General features: G+C 47.6%; 1 protein-coding gene across 4 annotated transcripts in view; it reads right to left on the reverse strand.

Annotated features, from left to right (window-relative positions):
• The window catches only part of STAT1 (signal transducer and activator of transcription 1), a 590542-nt gene that overhangs the window by 272426 nt on the left and 296129 nt on the right, over positions 1-21987 (reverse strand). For all 4 annotated transcript variants that reach the window (XM_086955384.1, XM_086955383.1, XM_086955382.1 and 1 more), the window contains exons 18-19: positions 2562-2614; positions 1793-1887 (exon numbers count right to left, since the gene is read on the reverse strand). In XM_086955384.1, the coding sequence (XP_086811510.1) occupies positions 1793-1887; positions 2562-2614 (148 nt within the window). The remainder of the gene's footprint in view (positions 1-1792; positions 1888-2561; positions 2615-21987) is intronic.

A 21987-nucleotide genomic window follows, 5' to 3' on the forward strand; every position in this document is an offset into this window, starting at 1 on the left:
TCTTAGCAGAGAGTGCCAGGAGACCAGAGGGCAGAACATTTCTTTGGAGAGGCCATGTGAAGTAAAGAGGCCCTATCGAAAGCAATGCGGTGCTTTTGTGCTGACAAAAAACCAGCATAGAGGCTGGCACTGGGCGATTCTGGGACGCTGACGGGCGCAGACGGGCTTGTCTTTGGCGTGTGTCTGCTGTGTGTCCGCACCTCTCTATATGGACATGGGGGCAGGGAAGGCAGGACCACTAGACAGCGCACCAAACAGGATGGCACCTCTCTGGCATTGTTCAGCCCTTTCCAGCCCAGAAGAGAGGAGAGCCAGCCCCATCTCCACTTTCCATGCAGGACTATTTCCTCTCCTCCAAGCTGCCTAATGCCAGCGAGGGATAAAGCAGCTATACCTGGAAACCCCATAAGCTGGACAGTAGCAACAAAAACAGTGAATGCTGAAAGGAAAGGCTGATTTAAAACATAGATTAATAAAACAGGGTGCAAATAAAATAGTTTATGCAGAAATTATTAACAGCGTGCACTCTCCTTTAAAACAAATTCAATGACAGATTCAGTAGTATCCACAATGTAAGTAAATACAGGTAAAACGATGTGCAAAAACGAGCTATCAGTGATAAACAGTTTAGCTTGAAGCCCCAAAGCCCAAATAATGGACAGAACACTGTTGGGCTCAGCTTATAGTCCATTCCAGGGTACCGGAAGATGGCAATTTCCCTGTTCACAGGCTAAGTTCCTCCAAGGTGCACTCTGAAGACCATTGTGTACTGTCCAGCAAGGAGGCAGAGCTAACGACAATAGCAAAGAAAATGATAATGGAAGATCGTAGTGTACGCAGCAACTGCTTCCCTCTAGGACTGGTAAGGGTTGAATGACTGTTGTAGCTCTCCCTCAAATGTATTCACCCTCTGGAAACATCTTATGCCTTCCTAGATGAGAAGTTGGCTGTTCCCTCCTGTTGCCAGGCTTGATCAAAAGCAGCCTCCTAAAAAGGCACACCATTTATTCTTATCTTTTCCGCATTTCCACAATTCTGGTACCTAGGGTATGGCACAACGAGACTCAGAAAGGAATGCTGTAGATTCCATACGGTTACCCGCATCTCCTCCACAGAACAGGAGTCACTACTGCTCAGCTACAATGCCCAAGGAAATGGCAGAGAACTTCATCCAGGCTGACTAGTATTCAAACATGAAATGTTCCTTATGTGCCACATTGTAGATTTTCACAAATTTTGTAACGTGAGCCTCAATCTCCCCTTCATCTTAATACAAGTAACTCGCAACAGATGTAAAAAATGACTTGCACTATAGTTCACTGTTAAGTCTTGGCATCTACATACCATGTATGAGGGGCATTGCTTAGAACTATTATGTAATCCAATATCTGGACTGTTGGAATTGTTTTAGCATTGCAAAGACTGTGACAGCTTTGTTTTTTGTAATCTCGTGGCCTGTGACCGATGACCATTAAAAAATGTTTTATGTGTCTCCTGAACTCACTCGTACTTTGTGGCTTTAATTGGAGAGCTAGAAAACTCCTTTAGAGTTAGACTATCCCATTAAATTGTGAAGTCATATCGTTGGCTGCTGCATTGACTTAGATTTACTCCAATCCTTACATATGGAGTCACAGTGGTTATCAACATCTTACAGGACCTTGCTCATTCAAACATCTGTGCTTGTACATCCATCATATGAAGCAATGTTATTCTTTTGCGATGCTAGAATCGCTTGACTAATATTATAGGCACATGCAGTATTTCAAAAATAACAATGTGTTACACTTGCCCATCATTCCATAGTGGCAAGAGATGTTTCTTGATGAGTTCAAGAATTCCATCTATCCAGAGCCAGAAGGGAAAATTCTTTTCATTTATATTTTCCTGAAATAGTAAAAACAAAAACTATGTTGCATATTCGGAATCAGTATACCACTTATTCACACAAGATAAGTATTTAGAGTCACCTCTGCTGAGGTAATTTTCAGGTGTTTACAACACCTACAGATTTATATATAGTAGACATATCAGTAGAGAATTGGTCCAACAAAAGTATGTAATATCAGGAGCAGAGAAAATAGGACACCTCACATTTTAGAAGTGACAAGAATCAGCAATGGTTATTTTCATTATGAGCGAAAGCGGAACAAGCAATGACCAACCCAATTGTTCGGGTCCTATGCAGTTAACAGGTTTTTCAAATTTCAATAAAATAGACACAACAGGTACCCACATGGCTATAGTCATTTAATGATGAATTCTCTACTAAACACAGAGGGAATTTTAATTCCACGAACAGCATGAGCAAGTTTGTGTTAAGAGACACAAGATTACAATTAAAAATGCAAAACAAAGGCATGTGCAATTTAACATTAACACAGCAACTACCCTTTGGATAATTGTTCACAATCACTAGTCACAATTTTAGCTGATTCACAGAGCACATTCCCTCCAAATGGTATTACTTCTAGAAACATTTAAAAATACTAAACATGCCCCACTGCAATACCAAGATAATTGCATACATCTTTGCAGAAATAAGCACAGCGTTAACTTACTTTACAAAATCTTGTCCAAGGAACAAGGCCATCATCGCTAATGGAATTCGGACCTGTGCAAAGCATGAGATAAAAATGCACAAGGCAAACATAAGATTAAAATGGCACATACTCAACTACAGTTAAAAATGCATATATTTTAGATTGGGGGAATACTTGTGATAAAATGAGATCGTGTTGGTCAAGTTTACTGGTATCAATTTCTTGAACTACAGAAAACACAAGAGCAGTGAAGTTTAGAATGCATAATGTCAACGGAGCAATCACCCCCATCAGTCCTTCATAGACATATCTGCACAACTGTTGAACCTAAGACTGTGGTCTAAGGTCAGCATCTACTTAGAAGGAGCTTAATGAGAAAGGATTATGTTACTTACCCTGTAAGCTTCTGTTCCTGGCATGTAGTGCTGTAGAATCACATGCTCTGCAAACACCTGCAACCCCGTCCCCCCCTGTACGTACGGTAGTGATAATGTCTTCCAATCAATTTGTGGCTTCTTCCCAGCCAAAATTAACCTGATCATGCAAGCTTTTAGCATATTAAAACTTGGTTTGGTGGGGGTTATTGGAATATTATTGAACAGATATAAGAATTTGGGCAGCACAACCATCTTCATGATGGACACTCTGTCTGCCAAGGATAATGGCATCTGAATCCATCTGCTGATTTGCATTTCCAATTGATCTATCACCACCCCATAATTTGCTCTGATCACTTCAGCTAGATCCCAGTAGATCCATATTCCCAGATATTTGAGTGGACCCTTTTGCCATGTTAGAGGGAATTCTAGTGGTGTGGGTTGGTAATCTCAGTTAATGGGAGCACCATGGACTTACTCCAGTTCATGTTACGTCCAGAGTGTCTCCCAAACGTAATATATTCTCTTAGTAATGGCAATAGATTATTTTTAGGGTCGCAGACATATAACACCATGTCATTGGGCATAGGCGGAGTTTTAAAGCTGTGTCTGCATGTTCTTGCCTTATTTTTCATGCAAGGGGTTCAAGTGCAATAGTAAACAGTAGGGGGGAAAGAGGGCACCCTTGCCTCGTTTCCCATTGTATTTGTATTTTTTCCAATATCTGCTTGTTTACCTTAACCCATGCTATCGGCTTGGTGTAGAGGAGTTGTATCCATTGTACCAACACTTCTGGCATTCCTATTCTCTGTAGAATCGCGAAGAAATAGGTCCATTCTAATGAGTCAAAAGCTTTGGCTGTGTCAAGTAATACTGCAGCCGCTTCCAATTTTTGGGTTTAGTTGGGGCTGTAATGCAAAGATGGTGCGTATATTATGTGATGTGGACTGTGCTGGTATGAATCCAGACTGGTCTGGTAATACAAGGTGAACCCGTCTGGTCCTGGAGCTTTGCCATTTTGTAGCACCTTAATGGCTTCTTGTATGTCCTGTACTGTGTTTGGCTGTGACAGATATTCCCTCTGACCTTCTGATAGCCATGCTATGGCGGCGCCGTCTAGGTATTCTGCAATTTCTTGAGTTCCCGCCGTTTCTCAGAATGCATAGAGATTGCCATATGTCTCTGCAAATGCTCCTGGTATTCCTTTAGGGTTGTAGTGAGCTACATCGTTGTCGTCCGTTATTTTTATGATTGTCTGTATCGTGTTTTCGGACCGTATTTTAAGCCCCAACGTGGGGCCAGGCCTGCCTCCCTCACCATAGGCTCTAGCTTTCTGGCGTTTTGCCATGTATTTAACTTCTCTGTCTGCAACCTTATTATATAGAGTTAGCTGCTCCCTAATTGCACCTAGGATATCTGCACGATGTGTACGATCATATTAAACTTCTAGTTTCTTGAGAGTCCTTTCCAAGTTCTGCAGTTGTGTGCGTATATCCTACAGTATTCCTGCATCTGTACTGATGCAGACCCCCGAATAGTTGTCTTAAATGCTTCCCAAAGCATACTTGCACCCTTCACTGAGCCTTTATTCAGTTGGAAGTAATATTCCACTGCCTCTTTAAAAGTTGTGTTATATATTGGGTCTAGTAGCGCTGTGGTGTATTGTGGAGTGGCGTATGTTGGGACATCCAGGGACAATAGCACCGGCATGTGATCTGATCGCATTTTGGGGAGGTGCTGAACATCATTTACCCAGTTACTGGCCCCTCCTGATGCTAACCAGTAATCAATCTTGGACCAGCTTCTGTGTACTGTTGAGGTGTATGTGCCTTCTTGTAAAACCCCGGATCGTCGACATTGGGCCCATATGTGTTGATCATTCCCACCCTGGAGCCACGTAGTAATCCAGTAAGGATTATGTACATGCCTTGATCATCTGTGATGGTGTGTTCTACTCTGAATTGCACTCCCTTTTTAATTAGGATCATGACACCTCTAGCGTATGAAGAGTAGGAAGAGGTTATTATAGCTTCCTCCCATCATTTCCCTACTCCAGCTTCAGTGTTCTTAGTTAAGTGGGTTTCTTGTAGCATACCTATCTCTACCTGGTGCCTTTCCAGGTATGCCAACACTTGTCAATTTTTACTAGGGTTGTTCAGCCCTTTCACGTTCCAGGTAATCAGTTGCACTGGCACAGTTCAGCATTGACTTTGGATTCATGCTTGTATGGTACATAATTATACGCGCGTTCAGTCTAGCTTCTGTGTGTGCATTAGTATCATGTAGTCTATGAAAATGGGCAGCAGTGGCTAACAATATAAACAGTCCCGCATCTCAAACATGCTGGAGAAGTCCCCGTAAAACAAAACAACACTTATCCATGTGTCGAATAACGCTGTAGTGTTGAAGTTCCATGCCATCCGGTAGTTAACAGTTTGGGTGAGTGTCTGAAAAGTTTCAGCGCTCCGTCCATCATCTCCTTGCGTTTCCAAAGTTCGGGGAATACCCACTGTGGGGGGCATGCCAGAGTTCCATCCTACACCCCTGTTTGGTGAGAGGCAGGCCATGAGCGTTCGTTTCATATAATCAGCCTTCTTATCTTTATTTAACTTGTTGCTATCTCCACTGTTCAGCACCTACAACAGTTTTCCAGTTTGTTGTCAATCACCTGGTTGTCGTCCTTTCCGGTGTAGTATTCCTTGTATCTGGCCTTGTGTGCTGGCAATCTGATAATTCCATTAAGTCCACTTTAGTATGTTGTAGTTTTTGCTTGTTGCCAGCTATTAGCAGGTCTGTGTAATCCATAGCTGCTTGGAAAATCTTTTCTTTGCCTTTATGCATTATTTTTACTCGAGCTGGATAAAGCATGGCGTAGGATATTTCCTCTTTTTGCAGGGGGTTCTTGACTTTGAGGTATTTTTATTTATTTATTTTTAGAGTTTTCTATAGCGCGAACTTGAACCAATTAGGTCATCAGAGCGCTTTACATAGCACCAGTTCCGTTACATGTTATCACAGCACTTTACATAGAATCAGTTACGTTATACATTTCAGGAACTTGAACCGATTAGGTTATCAAAGCGCTTTACATAGCACCAGTTCCGTTACATGTTATCAAAGCACTTTACATAGAATCAGTTACGTTACACATTACAGGAACGCATTTCTTTTTGTTCTAGTGAATAGGGTTATCTCTTCACACGGGGGGAAGAGATACACCTGGCTATATTCCAACAGTCACACAGGCGACTAGTCATTAAAGCTATAACTCTAAACACAGGGAGGGGATACACATGGATACAATCTAAAAATCACATAGGATACTAGTCATTAGAGTTATCTTCTATCTACACAGGAGGGATATGACTGGAAACACTCTAAGGGTCACATAGGGGTGGTAGAGAGTACAAAGGTCCACTGCAGACACTAGTGGTATATGGTGCAAGGTCTAAAGCAAATACCATTGATTAGAGTTATTACAATGAGTCAAAGAGCAGAGTTCCAAAAGTGTGGATGCAGTCACAGAACGAGGAGGATAGGAGGGATGTAAGGGTATGGAGAGAAGGGGAAGCGGAAAAGGGAGGGAACATTTGAGGATCATCCGCGGGAACAGGGTTAACGGACGAGGGAATGGGAGGAGGGCTAGAGTCCAGCGAAACTGTCCGAAAGCAGCAGCAAATTGATGGTCAGGACAAAACAAAAAGTCAAGAAGTCCAGGAGTGAAGGTGGGAGATGAAGCTGGAGGCCAGCCGCAGGCGCGTCACCATCTTGGAGAGCTTGCAGTCAGCCGTCTCGGTGGGGGAGAGAGTGCGCCAGGTGGTGAGGACCATGTTGACGCTGTTGGTACGGTCACGAGTTGGCCATGGGGCGCTGCACGGCTGCCGGTGGGTTGTGTGTGGATTCACCCGCAAGCAGTGTGGACTCCAGGAGCAGCGGCACATTCAGAACACTGGTGCCATGCGGGGGGGGGGGGGAGGGGTGAGTGGTCTGGAGATCCGGCCCGTGTTGCAGGGCCACAGGGCATTGCAGCACTGGCAGTGGCCCCAAACTGGCAGCAGGTCGGGAGGCAGGCCAAAAGTCCAAGAGAGGGCCACAGGATTAGCAGGAGGCCGGGGAAAAGTTGGGGCGAGCCAGTGGAAGTGGCGATCGCCATCCAAAAGTCGCCGCCGGCCGCCATCTTAGAGTCAGGCAGGCGCTGGGAGGATTCCCTCGGTGGGGGTCTCCACCGAAGTGAAGCTAGTGGAGATTATGCCAGCTGCTGCGGCGAGAGTCTCGACAAGCCGGGGTAGCGCAGGACGAAATCCTACCTCCCAGCGGCGGCTGCAGTCAGCGGAGTCCACGGCGCCGTGCCGCCCGCCATCTTGAGCGCCTCCGCCCTCTGAAGGTGAAGGTGAGAGATGAAGCTGGAGGCCAGCCGCAGGCGCGTCACCATCTTGGAGAGCTTGCAGTACTCTTTCCTGGCCACATGTACAGCTATTGTAAAATCTGGGAAGAAGAGCAACGTGTTTCCCTGTTGATTTATAACTCTTTTTTCCCTGGCCATTCGCAACACCGTGTCTCTGTCTCTATAATGTAACAGTCTTGCAACGACGGAGCACAGTGGCGCTCCGGGTAGATGTCTGGGCACCAATGACAGGTGTGTTCTTTCCACTTTTAACATGGGCCATAGGGCTGCTCCTCCGAAAATATCTTTCAGCAATTGCTCCACATAGGTCTCCATTTGCCCAGTGTTTGTCTATTCTGGTACGCCTACTATGCGTATATTATTTAGTCTTAATCGCACTTCAAACTCCCAATTTTTGGCCTGAATTACCTTTTTCCATGTTCAGACTCTTGGTACTTAATTCTTGTGTAGTATCTTCAGCAGTGTATGTCCTGTGTTCTAATTCGTTCAATCTGCTTGTTTTCTGTTCCATCTTGGTGGTCAAGTGATCCATCCTGAGATTTAAATGATCGATTTTCCCTTTGATTGATTGCACACTTTGCTGCATAACTGCCAGCGTGGCTGAAAGAGCGTCTGCCATGTCTGTTGTTGTTACCCCGGTTGCCCTTGCAGTGTTTCTCGGTCTGAATATTTGCTTTACGCATTTGGTTTGCGCGGGTGTAATAGGGTCCCTCCTTACTAGGTGCTTGATTCCTATTTTGTACGTTCGCCACGCTGTTCCCCTCTTTATCTGGGAGTTCCGCAGTAATGGCTCCTGTCGACAATGCTATGGTCCCTCTGGGCTTTAGTGCAGGGGCTACAGGCAGAATGGCTATGCTGCAAACTGTCTTTAGCTGCACTATCCACGTTTCTGTCTTTCCCTTTTGTGCAACTATTCTTATTTTTAGTCGCCCTTGCGCATATAAAGTGGACTAATTTCTTGTTTTTCTCGGCTATTACGGCTGTTTGTTGTTCCTTCAAGCAGTGCGATTCAACAAGCACAGGTATCAGGCTCCACTGTGTTATATGATCAGGTCTCTGTGCACACCACAGAGCAAGCACATGATCCCAACCCCACGCTCATCTTCAGATTCAGCAGCGATCGTTTCCTGGGTTTGCAGCAACTCCAGTCAAATGTCCCTGTATTCTCTGTGCTTTCTCTGACGAGCTTCAGCCAGCCAGTTCCGCTATTATGCTGGCGCCTCAAGCTCGTCTTTGTTTGCTGTTCGCAGGCCGGTATACAGCCACACCTCAGGTAGTTATAACTACCCACCTAAAACTTAGGTCAGTTGGGACTTATCTTTATTTTCCATCTATTGGACCCTATTGTAAATAAAGTTTTATCTGTCTGTTGTCATGGACACATCTTGGTGTTGTTTCCTGGGTATCTTGTCTCTATTTCTAACGCAATTGCTTGCACTTTATATAGGATTTGATAGTAGCACCATATTTTCATTTCACTTTTCTGTTAATATGTACAGAGGCACTACCTATAATAAACCACAGGATTATTCCAAAAATTATTCACTCTTTCACATGGTGGAGGATAAGGAACCAAAAAAAAATCTTTATTATTACTGGTTTAGCCAAGCATATCTGAAGAAGGCGCTTCTGTCGGCCAAACTCGCGTTGATACTATTCTACCACAAATTAGCCACATTTTAAGGCTATATATTGTTTTGTACTTTATCGTTCATGATTGTGAAACTTAACAGTTTTAACATATTGATAAGATGGAGATGTATGATGACCTAGTTTACACATAGAATTGTTTTCATCCCCAGGAGTCAATGATTTGTTTTTCCTTTTTTGATTTTAGAATGAATATCTTTTGATAATAAAATAGTAATGATGAATATCATATATTATGCTTGGTTCGTTGCATATTAAGCTATGGACTTACAGAAAGTAGCAGGAAGGCTTCTTGCCCCCAAGTTCCCTCACAATCCAAGAGGACTTTATTCGCCAACCAGCAGTGCGCCAGGAGACACGTTCTCCACCCCTCTGTAAACGTGCCTCCTGGCACACTACTAGTAGGGAGATGAAGTCCCCTTAGCTCCAGAGGGTCCTTGTGGGCCAACTACCCCTCCTGCTACCTCCAATATGTCATACACAGTCAGTTTGCTGAGAGGTTTTCGGTTGCAGTCCTCTTGGCTCTTGAGGGTCCTTGGGGGGCAACTACTCCTCCTATTACCTTCTGTAAAACCCACACAGCTGGATTGCTGAGTGATCGTCAGAAGCCACGGCCCTTTTCTTCCTCACTCTGCAAACAGGCCCCCTGGTGCACTGCTGGTTGGGGGAATAAGTCCACTTTAGTTCCTGAGGCACTCCAAGTCCTCTCAGCAATCCAGCTGTCTGGGACTTACTGGAGGGTTTGTTGGCCCCAATAGACCCTCAGCATCCCCTGGGGCTAGTCTTTTATGAAATGTGGTGGGGGTGTCGCGTAGCCCCCCTTCCCGGGACGATTTCAGCCTCAGGGACTCCATCTCCATGGCCCGGCCATTCATTTCTTTTTTTGCTTTTAAAAGGGAGGGGAGCAGTTCGGCCCTCTCCCGGGTCTTTTTTGGCCCGGGCACTCCATCCCTTTGAAGAACCGGGTTTTAGAACCCAGCGGCGCCAGGGAAAACGCCCGAAGTCATCGAGTTCTCCTGTCTTGGCAAACAGAGACACGGGACACTTCTAGGTGACGTCAAAGACCAAGTTTATTGGCTGCAACCAGGAACAGAGGTCTACGAAGCACAACACGGGTGGTTCGTCAGAGACTGCACAATTTAGTAGAGCGAGACATTGTCTTTTATGCCAAAAATCACATTCCTGACCAGCATCAATTACTTACAAACTATCCAATCATGTAGTGACATTTCAAAGGTATCGCATAACGACAAGCCCATTTTCAGTTGTCCAGCCCACCAGAAATGACACGGCAAAATCCAACATTCTTGCTCGGACCGGCCGGACAAACCCATAATAAAAGGACCTCAACCCAAACCATAAATATGCCATAAAGGAAGGAACAGAAACAGATGAGAAGCAAGATAGAAGGGTATGTGCGTGTACCATAAACTCAGCAATGTCCTGCTCTTTGATCTCTATCTGACCAGCTGCCTAACAAGGAACTGGCTCAACGAGGTCAGCCTCGGGCAAGGGAGACAGTCCGTTCAGGACACATAAAAGTCAGCTAAAGGTGTACGTGTCCCAAAGACTCGTTCGGCCGCAGTCATCGGCCTATGTGAGGGCAACCACAAAATGGCTGCTGTACACAAAATGGAACCCGTAGGTTCGAACGAAATCCCTGAACACATAGTGTTTCCATTAATCGATTATGACGAAAACACTCGTACATACCGTACTCGTCATTTGCGGTCCGCTGATACCAAAATCGTCTTGATACGACGACCTTTATTGAACAGGTTCAGAATCACAGAACCTCACCTCGGGGTCTTCCCCTTTATTTTTTTAACAATACAAGAGGGAGGGGGCAGCACAGCCCCCCTCTCTGGCCTATTTTAGACCTGGGATCCAATTCCCCGGGGCCTGCACTTTTTAATTTTATTTTATTTAATAAAAAAGGTCCCAAACCGATTTCGGCCCTAAGACCTGCCCCTTTTTAAAAAAAAAAAAGAAAGAAAAAAAAGAGGGAGGGGCCGCCCAGCCTCTCTTCCGGGGAACCACTTTGTAAATATTGGGGATCACAGCGGGAGCTTGAAGGCTAGGAGGTGTATTTGCAGAGTGGTGGTGAAGGGGGCATGGCCTCCGGCTACTGGCCGGATGTTTTTTTTTTTAAATGACATTTTTTTCTTTTGTTAGGGAATGTGGGCTGCATAGCCCCTTTCCCAGGGCCAATCTATTATGAAATGGGGAGGGGGGTTGCATGGCCCCCTTCCCAGGCCGATTGCGGCACGGCCTTTCTTTCTTTTTTTTAAAGGGAGGGGAGCCGTGCGGCCCCTCTCCCGGGCCTATTTTGGCCCAGGGAACCCCATCCCCCGGGCCCTGCCCAATTTATATTTATTTTTTAATAAAAAAGTGAGAGGGGCCTCATGGTCCTCCTCACGGGCCTATTTTGGCCCTGGGGACCACATCCCTCATGCCTGCCCCATTTTTAAAAATTAAAAACCTCCTGGGCCGATATCCGCTCTGGGGAACCCATCCCCCGGGGCCTGCCTTTTTTTTAATAGAAAAAGGGAGGGGGCCATGCAGCCCCCATCCTGGGCAGATTTCGGCCCTGGGGAACCCAATCCCCTGGGGCCTGGTCCCACCCAGGACACCCACTTATTAAACGTTGAAGGTCCCCGCGGTCCCTACTGGCTCCCCACTTCCTACGGGAGCCGTCATTGCTTTGAACAGAGGGAGCTGCTAACATGCAGCTCCCTTTGTCCAAGAGCAATTCTGTCAGCTTCTAATAAACAAAAGTATTTTCTTCTCGCACTTACTAGAAGTAGTAGTGTTTGCTATGGCTTGTGGGCCATGCAGCCCCCCGCATTAATGTTTTCTTTTGCCTCAGGAGGTGGGCGTATCTGGGACAGCAGGGGACCGGGTGGGCCCGCATTAAAATAAACATTTTACCCTGGGGAGTTGGTGGTCACCAGAGCACAGGGGTTGCGGCGAGAGCAACCCCTGCACTATTTGGCAAATGAATTGCCAGGGAGGTGGTGGTCCCTGGGGCTGCAGGGGGAGTTGGGTGAGGGCGGAAGACAACAGCATCCAGTGAGTGTTCGTGTTTTGTAAAAGTTTATAAGTGTAAAACATAATGACAAGTACTACAAAAGGTAAAATACGATACTTTGTGTACTACCAATGAGTGATACTGTATCGAACATATATTATGTGAGTGACGCTTTGTATCCATGTGTGAGAGGGTGTCTGAGTGGCTGCATGGGTGTATAAGTGGGTGTGTGAGTAGCTGTGTGGACGAGTGAGTGGCTGTATTGGTAAGTGAGTGGCTTTATGGGTGGGTGAATGGATGTGTGAGTGAATGTATGGGTGAGTGAGTGGGTGGGTGTCTGAGTGGGTGTCTGAATGGCTGTATGAGTGAGTGACTGGGTGTGTAAGTAGCTGTTTGGGTGAGTGGCACAAGTTACTACTTGTGTAACGATATATCTGTAAGAGACATTAGTTAGTGATAGATTCCTTACCTTAGAATATCCCCAGGCGTCAGACTGGATCCGGAAACTTTTGCGTAGCAGTACCCTTGCGCGTCGGTATGCGTCGTCTGCGGCTCCGCGTCCGTCGTCGGCATCGTGGGCGCCGTGAGACGTCGTCGGATTACTTAGGCGCCGCCTCCGCGTGCTGACGTCAGTTCTTAGACACAGCTTTTCCGCGCCAGAAACGCAGAGCTATGCCAAAAACCAACACTGGTGCCATGAAACTAGGGCTCTAAAAGGGGATGACCTTAACCCTAGATATCGGTTCGCAGAACGGGGAGGATGGGTGGGTCGGTAAGGAATCTATCACCAACTAATGTCTCTTACAGATATATCATTACACAAGTAGTAACTTGTGCATCTGAAAGAGACACGTTAGTGATAGATTCCTTACCTTAGAATAGATACCCCAGTAATAGCAACCCCGTGGTGGTGGGTCTGCGAACCAATAATCACACCAGAAAGTCCTGGAGGACGGAACGGCCAAAGAAGCCATCCCTCCGGACTTGACTGTCCAGGCAATAATGTCTTGCAAACGTGTGCAGCGAGGCCCACGTAGCCGCCTGGCAAATGTCCTGCAAGGGCACACCTCGGCCCAAAGCAGTAGTAGTCGCTGTGGCTCGAGTGGAATGAGCCCTCAGCCCAGTTCCTTCTTCGCCAAGGAGTAATACGCCTGGATACACAAGATGATCCACTGCGAGATGGTCCGCTTGTGCGCCGCTTTCCCCTTCTTAGCGCCCACGTAACCAACAAAGAGTTGGTCATCCACCCGGAACTGGCGTGTGCGGTCCAGATAGAACGAGAGCGCATGTTTTGGGTCCAGACGGTGGATCTTCTCTTCCTCTCTCGAGGGATGCTGAGGCTGAAAGAAGGTGAGCAAGGTGATAGATTGCCCAATGTGGAAGGCCGTGACTACCTTGGGTAGGAAGGAGGGCCTTGCCGCAACACAACTTTGTCCGGATGAACTGAAAGGAAAGGAGGTTTACAGGATAGAGCCTGGAGCTCACTCACTCTCCTGGCAGAGGTGATGGCTACCAGGAAGGCAGTCTTCAAAGTGAGAAGGCGAAGAGGACAGTTGTGAAGTGGCTCAAAGGGAGTGCACACCAGAAAAGTTAGAACAAAGTTCAAGTCCCACTGAGGCATCACAAAGGGAACAGGAGGGAACGTATGTGTGATGCCTTTCAGGAATCGATTAACGATAGGGGACTTGAACAAAGAAGGTTGATCAGGCAGCCTGAAAAAGGCTGAAAGAGCGGAAAGGTAGCCCTTGATAGTGCCCAGAGCAGAGCCCTGCTGGGCAAGAGAAAAAAGAAAGAGAAGAACCTCAGAAAGACGTATACCGATTTTGTGGAGGGACGCCTGGCTGCCACAATGATGTTACAGACTTCAGGAGGCAAGTCAAATGGCCTCAACTGTCGCCGCTCAATCTCCAAGCATGAAGGTGGAGACTGGACAGGTTCGGGTGGAGGACCGTCCCCTGCTGCTGCGACAGAAGGTCCTCCTGAAGAGGCAGACGAACCGGGGGATCGACTGACATACTGAGTAGCTCGGGACACCAGTATTTTCTTGCCCAGTCCGGAGCCACAAGGATGACTTGTGCCCGGTCGCGCCTGATCTTCTTCAGCACTCTGGGCAGAAGTGGTATAGGCGGAAAGGCGTACAACAGACCGCAACTCCACTCGCGACGAAAAGCGTCTCCGAGCGAGTGCCGCCTTGGAAATTCCAAACCGCAGAACTGATGACATTGCGCGTTCTCTTCAGTGGTGAATAGATCTAACCAAGGCTCTCCCCACTGCAGAAAGAGACCTTGCGCCACGTCAGAGTTCAGACGCCATTCGTGATCCATCATGCACCGGCGGCTGAGTTCGTCCGCCCTGGCGTTCAGAGAACCTGCCAGGTGTTGAACCACCAGAGTCACGCCCTGATGTTCCAGCCATTGCCAGAGGCGCAGAGCCTCCTGGCAGAGGGTCCATGACCCCACCCCACCCTGTTTGTTGCAGTACCACATGGCAGTGGTGTTGTCCGTGAACACCTGCACTTCACTCCCTCGGACAGAGGGGAGGAATGCCTTCAGTGCTAGACGAATCGCCCGCAGCTTCAAAGGGTTGATATGGAGCCAGGACTCCGCCGGAGACCAGAGGCCTCTGATCTCCGCCTCTCCCATGTGGCCTCCCCAGCCCTGGAGCGACGCGTCCGTCACAACTACGTGTTCCGCTTGGGGAAGGGAGAGGGATCTGCCGCTGACCCAATCGCGGCCCGTGAGCCACCACTGCAGCTGTCTCGCAGTGCCCTCCGAGATCAGGACATGGTCGGACAGGTTGCCCTGATGCAGGGCCCACTGAAACTTCAGGTCCCACTGCAGAGCCCGCATCCGCCACCGCTCGTGATGCACCAGAAGGATGCAGGAAGCCATCAGCTCCAGAAGCCGCAGCGTCAACCTGACCGAAACTCAGGATAAAGGCTGGAAGATTGGAATCAGAGCCTGTATATCCCGAACTCGCTGTTCGGGTGGGTAAACCCCGAGTCGAGAACCGCTCCGATGAAAAGGAGCTTCTGAGAGGGACACAGGTGTGACTTCGGCACATTGATGGAGAACCCCAGCAAGTGCAGGAGGTCGGCCGTAGTCTGGAGGTGGCTGACGACTGTCTGGGGCGAGCCCGCCTTCAACAACCAGTCATCGAGGTAGGGGAAGACTGACACCCCTAACCTGCGCAGATGAGCTGCGACCACCGCCATCACCTTCGTGATGAGTTAAAATGTAGTAGAGGGTGCCGGAAAAATACTTTATTCTGGAGGTCCTTCACTTTAGTCTCGCTTTGGGTTACGCTACTTAACTCTCCGTGACCCAACGAGCTAACCACACCTTTTAATGGTAGTAGGAGGACCTCCAGAATAAAGTATTTTTCCGGCACCCTCTACTACATTTTAACTCACCCTTCCAATTCAGGATACTGATTGCCCTGGCCCACATACCCGCACTTCACCAAGAGGCAGCTGGACAAAAAGATCTCCGCCAAAGAGCCCCTCTTTGAGGTGAGCCCGTCGGGGATTGCACCGCCTCCCCGACGAGGAGCAACCGCCGATGATGAAGCATGACATCCTTCGGGGTGTGTGAGGCAAACATGTCCAACACAATGGATGCCCAATGGTGTTAATATATACCTTCGGTAAAGCCAATCTTCCTTTAATACCCTCTAGGAACAGTTCAGCAACCCCCGCTTGTTGTTAACGCCGGTGGGCCGGCAGGACGGGGATGTGGAAATAAGCGTCCTGCAAGTCCAACGCTACCATCCAGTCTCCTGGGTCCAGGGCAGCTAAGACCTGAGCCAGAGTCAGCATCTTGAACTACTCCTTCCGGAGGAAGCCGTTGACGTTCCGTAGGTCCAAGATAGGGCCTAAGATAGGGCCTAAGATTTTATCTGAGTGAAAAGTGAGCCTAACTATAATGTCCATGTAAACTTTGTTTTTTTTCAGTGAGTTTCTCAGTCTAAAAAAAAATCTATTTCCTAACTATAACATCCCTCTAACCTTTGGCTTTTTTCTGTGAATGTCTAACTGTTTTTTTAATACTATTTCCTAACTCTAATGTCCCTGTAACTTTGTTTTTTGTCAGTGAATTTCAAAGGTTTTTAAAATTATATTTCCCAACTGTAACCTGTAACCTTTCAGAGTGGGTGTGAGAGTGACTGTATGGGTTGGTGAGGTGGATGTAAGTGGCTGTATAGGTCGGTGACTGGGTGTAGATGTTCGGGTGTATGAGTGGGTTTGTGAGTGACTGTATGGATTGGTACAGTGGGTGGAGAAAGGGAGCAGGATCTCCGAAGAGCTCGCAATAGTCCTGGTGGTAAAAGGAGTGGGTTTTGCCCCATAAGTACAAGGAGACTTCATCCCCCGAGGAGTAGTGCACCAGGAGACGCATTTGCAGTGTGCTTGAGAAATGGGGCATGGCATCCGACAAGCTCTTAGCAATCCAGTTGCGTGGGACTTACTGATGGTAACACAAAGGGTTCTTGGCCCCGAGGACCCTCAGCAACCAAGGGGACTTCATCCCCCAATGAGTGGTGTGCCAGGAGGCGCATCTGCAGAGTGATGGACAAACGGTGCGGGGGCTCCAATGAGTCCTCAGCAATTCTGATGTGTGGGACTTACAGTGGTAACAGGAGGGGTTCATGGCCCCCAAGGAACCTCAGCATCCAAGGGGACTTCATCCCTGGAGTAGTGAGCCAGGAGGCGCGTTTGCAGAGTGGTGAAGAAAGGGGGCGGGCCTCCAATGAGTTCAGGTGTGTCAATGTATTCTTCTTGGAGGGTAAATCCCCGGGGCTCTTAAGAGCATTCAGAGTAATAAAAATAATAAAAATAGCGTATGGGCTGCCCCAGGGAGGTGGCGGTCCTCAGAGCCAAGCTTGGGAATGGGGAGGGAGGCCACGTGCAACCCCCTGCCCATATTTTATATATTAATAAGCCACTGGGACCTACCACACCCCGGATCTACAGTGTAAACAAGTATGGGAGACCCCATTTTTTTTTTTTTTTTTTATTTTGCCTCAAATTTTCACAACTTCACGGCAACATATAAAAAAATAAAAATAAAGCTTTTCAAAGGAATCCCTCTGAGACCCTGCTCCCTTTTCTTTTTTTTCCGGTTTGAAGTGTTGGCAGCTAATCAGAGCTCTGCACAAACTTGTCATTATTTGCAAAGTCGCCGCTGCTACAGATATACAAATGTGGATGCCCTTTAATTTCTCGACAAGTACTGAATGGATTTAGACCAAATAACTGAAAGCGCTATCTGCGTAACCAAATCTACCTTTCTGCCAAACTTGTAATTCCTTTCAGAGGTTTGGGATGCAGGTTCAACTAAATGTCCTATAGGATTTAAGATGGGGAAAACACACTTTTTTACCCCCCTTTTTCTCAGCCCCCGCTTGAATGATTGCCCCGAAACTCTCCATTCACCACAAGATTCACCGGGGCACTTTTTGTGAAAAATGTAATGAAGATTCGTTAAAAGGCACCGAGGATGTATGCAAGTCAAAAATCGCTTTTTCTATGGAAACATGGTTGTAATTACCTACCTACTTGTGACTGCTAGTTGTATGAATATATGGATATAAATATCCATATGCCCTACTGGTTAGGATGTAGTTTCTATAGGAAGAGCGTTTTTAACTTTGGTGTCGTTTCACGAATACTCGCGACATTTTCAAAACTAATTCTCCGGTCACTTAAGCTACTGTCTTGAAAAGTTCATGGTGGTCCGTCAAGTAGATGCCAAGAAAAAGGGGGTTCTCAAAATGTTTTTCTCCATGTTAATTTACATAGGAATCTTTAGACACAGCAATAGGGTGATCTGCTGAACGGAATTATATTAAATCTGGAAGAAAGGTAGCTCTTGGACCAGAAAGCACTCTTTTTGTTAAATGGTGTAATTCCGTTCAGTAGTTGCTTAGACATGTAAGGAATATGCTACTTACCAGTATGCATCTGTTCTTGGCATGTAGGGCTGCTGACATTCATATCTGTGCATAGATCACCGCCTAGTGTTGGGTCTGGATGATTGCACATTGTTGTCCTGGAAGAGTCTTCGAAGTATCACGAGATAGGTGGCTCCTCCCCTGGACTACAGTGCGCATGGGCATCCTCTCCATCCCCAGATTGTTTTTCGCCATTGTGGCAGAGATGGAGTGTAATACTGAAAGTGATGACCATGCCTGAAAATGATTCTGAGTGCTACTGCTGCGACAGGCACCGGGGAGGGAGGCGGGCGATATGAATGTCAGCAGCCCTACATGCCAAGAACAGATGCATACTTGTAAGTAGCATATTCCGTTCGAGGCATGTGGGCTGCTGAATTCATATCTGTGCATAGAATAAATAGCAGTTACCTCCTTAGCGGTGGTTGCCCGTGCCAGCTGCAGCAGTCTGAAAGAGTTCTGATAACAGCTTGTCCTACAGCGGCTTGCTGTTTGGAGTGTACATCTACGCAGTAGTGTTTGGTAAATGTATGTATGGTGGACCATGTGGCAGCTCTACATATATCCTCTAGAGGAATGTTACCTAGGAAAGCCATGGATGCCCCTAGCTTGCGTGTGGAATGCGCTCTTGGGGGAACTGTTAAAGTGCGTTTAGCCTTTTGATAACAGATTTGTATGCATTTAACAATCCATCTGGCTATACCTGATTTGGAAATAGGGTTGCCTTTGTGTTGTGGAGAGAAGGCAACAAACAGTTGTTTAGTCTTTCTAAAGTCTTTTGTACTGTTGATGTAATACAGGAGAGCTCTTTTGACATCTAAGGTGTGCAGTGCCCGGTCTGCCACTGAATCTGGGTTTGGAAAGAAACTGGCAGTTCTATAGTTTGATTAATGTGGAACTGTGAGATTACCTTAGGCATGAATTTGGGGTTGGTGCGCAGCACTACCCTATTAGCATGAATTTGTAGGAAGGGCTCTTGAATTGTCAGGGCTTGACGCTCACTGACTCTTCGTAGCGATGTAATGGCTATCAGAAAAGCCACTTTCCATGTAAGAAACTGTATCTCACAAGAATGAAGAGGCTCAAAGGGTGGCCCCATGAGCCTGGTGAGAACGATGTTTAAATTCCAGACAGGCGAAGGAGGGTGTCTGGGAGGGATCACTCTTTTGACGCCTTCCAAGAAGGCTTTAATGGCAGGCACTTTGAAGAGGGAAAGATGCTGCCTGTTTTGAAGATAAGCTGCCATGGCGGCCAAATGTATCCTAATGGAGCTATACGCTAGATTGCATCGATATAGATGCAGCACGTAACTTATGATGTTTTGCGTGGACGCATCTAGCGGATTAATGTCATTGTTGGAACAGTAGATGACAAAACGTTTCCATTTGGCTGCATAGCACGCCCTAGTTGTAGGTCGCCTTGCCTCCTTGATGATGTTCATACAGTCAGGGGGCAAGTTGAGGTAGTCAAACTCTATGACCTCAGGAGCCAAATCGCAAGGCTCAACTGTTGCGGATCTGGGTGCTGATGGTCTCCATGGCTCTGATTGAGGAGACTGGGCGTGAGGCGCAGCCGTTGGTGAGGCACCACTGAAAGTTCCAGGAACGTGGTGTACCTAGCCTGCCGTGCCCACGTTGGAGCAACCAGGATGAGCGTCATGGAGTGCTGCCACAGTTTGCGCGCCACTAGCGGTATGAGTGGGGCTGGGGGAAAAGCGTACGCAAATCTGCCTGACCAGTTCATCCCAATCGCATTGCCCTGAGACTGCGGGTGTGGGAACCTGGCGGCGAAGTTTTGGCATTTTGCGTTCTCTTTTGTGGCGAAGAGGTCGATCTCTGGATGACCCCACTGCTGGAAATATGGTTGGAGCACTGAGGGGTGAATCTCCCACTCGTGCATCTGATGACTGTGCCTGCTGAGCAGGTCCGCCATCTGGTTGTCTTTGCCCGGGAGATGTTCCGCCATGAGGAAGATGTTCCTTTGGATGGCCCACTTCCACATGCTCTGGGCTAGGTGAGATAGCTGCGGGGAGTGTGTGCCTCCCTGTTTCTGGATGTAATACATGGCAGTCATGTTGTCCGTCCGGATCAACACGACCTTGTTGCACAGGTGCAACTTGAACGCTTTCAGTGCCATGAAGATTGCCATCAGCTCCAAAAGATTGATATGCATCTTTTGCTGCTGTGCCGTCCATAGTCCTTGCACAGTGTAATGGAGGACATGCGCTCCCCAGCCCTGGAGAGATGCGTCCGTTGTCAGCACTATCTGTGGGACAGGCTCTTGGAACGGTCGTCCCCTGCAAAGGTTTTGTGGATTCCACCAATGCAGAGAGTGGTATGCACGACCGGTCACCAACACTAGGTCTTTCAGATGCCCATGAGCCTGGTTCCACTGTCGTGCTAAGCATTCTTGAAGGGGACGCATGTGCAGCCTCGCGTGCGGGACTATGAATATGCAGGAGGTCATCATACCGATCGGCTGCATGAATACTTGAGCTGGGAGCGATTGTTGAGGCCTGAACTTCTGAATTAGCAGCTGCATGCTGTTGACTCTGGCAGAATTTGGCTGCGCTGTTGCCGTTAGAGTGTTTAATGTTGCCCCTAGGTACTGTTGCACATGAGTGGGCTGAAGGTGCGACTTTTGGTAGTTTAGTGAGAATCCTAGACTGTGTAGGAGGTGAATTGTGCGTGACATGTGGCTGGCACACTGCTGGGCCGACTTCGCTTGAACAAGCCAGTCGTCCAGGTAGGGATAGACATGGATGTGTTGTCTCCGAAGGTGCGCAGCCACCGTTGCTAAGCATTTGGTGAACACTCTGGGGGCAGTGGTGACCCCGAAAGGCAGGACCTTGAATTGGTAATGCTGATTGTTGATGGTGAATCTGAGATATTTCCTGTGACTTGGGTGAATGGGAATGTGGAAAAATGTATCCTTGAGTTCCAGGGTTGCTAGGAAGTCGCCTTGACTGAGCAATGGTAGGACCTGCTGTAAGGTTAACATATGAAAGTGTTCTGACAGTATGTATTGATTGAGGGGTCTGAGGTCTAGAATGGGCCGCAGGGAACCGTCCTTTTTTGGGATTAAGAAGTACAGAGAGTACACCCCTGTACCTTGCTCTTTTGCAGGCACAAGCTCTATTGCCCCTTTTTGCAGCATGGAGAGTACTTCCTGCTGCAATAAGTGCATGTGCTCTGCGGACATAGGACAGTGCCTTGGGGGTAGGTTGGGGGGAGTGGAGGTTAGTTCTAGACAATAGCCGTATTGGATAAGTTGTCTCACCCATCTGTCTGTGGTAATGCCTTCCCAGACTGGCAGGAACTGCTGGAGTCTCCCCCCACCAGGTGTTAAATGGTCGGGGGGCAGTGACAAGGCGTCACTGTTTGTTGGGAGCGGAGTATCTGGCATTGTTATTTCCACGTCCTCTGCCCTTGGCGCTGTTCCCACGATATCCACCCCTGTTATTCTTTGTATAGGTGGTTTGCGTGCTCCCTTTGCTGTACTGGGATTGCTGTAAGGCCTGTCCTCTAGAGGTTCCCCTATTACCGGAGCGACGAAAGGAACTGCCCCGAAACTGCTGTGACTGCAGAGCCCCCATGGATTTTGCTGTCTCAGTGTCCTTTTTAATTTTTTCGAGGGTTGTGTCTACCTCGGGACCAAAAAGGAAGTCAGGGTTAACTGGCTGGTGAGCAAAGTTGTTTGAATCTCTGGTTTAAACCCAGAGATGCGGAGCCAGGCGTGACGTCTCAACATTACACTAGTGTTAATGGCCCTAGCTGCCGTGTCTGCCGCATCCAGTGCACATTTGATGGATGCATTAGTAATTAACTTCCCCTCCTGTATGATCATTTCTGCTCCCTCTTTGTAAACATCAGGCAGGTGTTGCAACAGCTGTTCTAACGTGTCGTAGTGAGCCCTATCGTATCTAGCCAATAGGGCCTGTGTATTTGAAATCCTCCAAATATTAGCAGCCTGTGCTACCACCCGCTTTCCTGACGCCTCCAAGATCTTTGATTCTTTGTCCGGAGGAGG

This window comes from Lissotriton vulgaris, chromosome 2_1, assembly GCF_964263255.1.
Source record: "Lissotriton vulgaris chromosome 2_1, aLisVul1.2, whole genome shotgun sequence".
NCBI lineage: Eukaryota > Metazoa > Chordata > Amphibia > Caudata > Salamandridae > Lissotriton > Lissotriton vulgaris.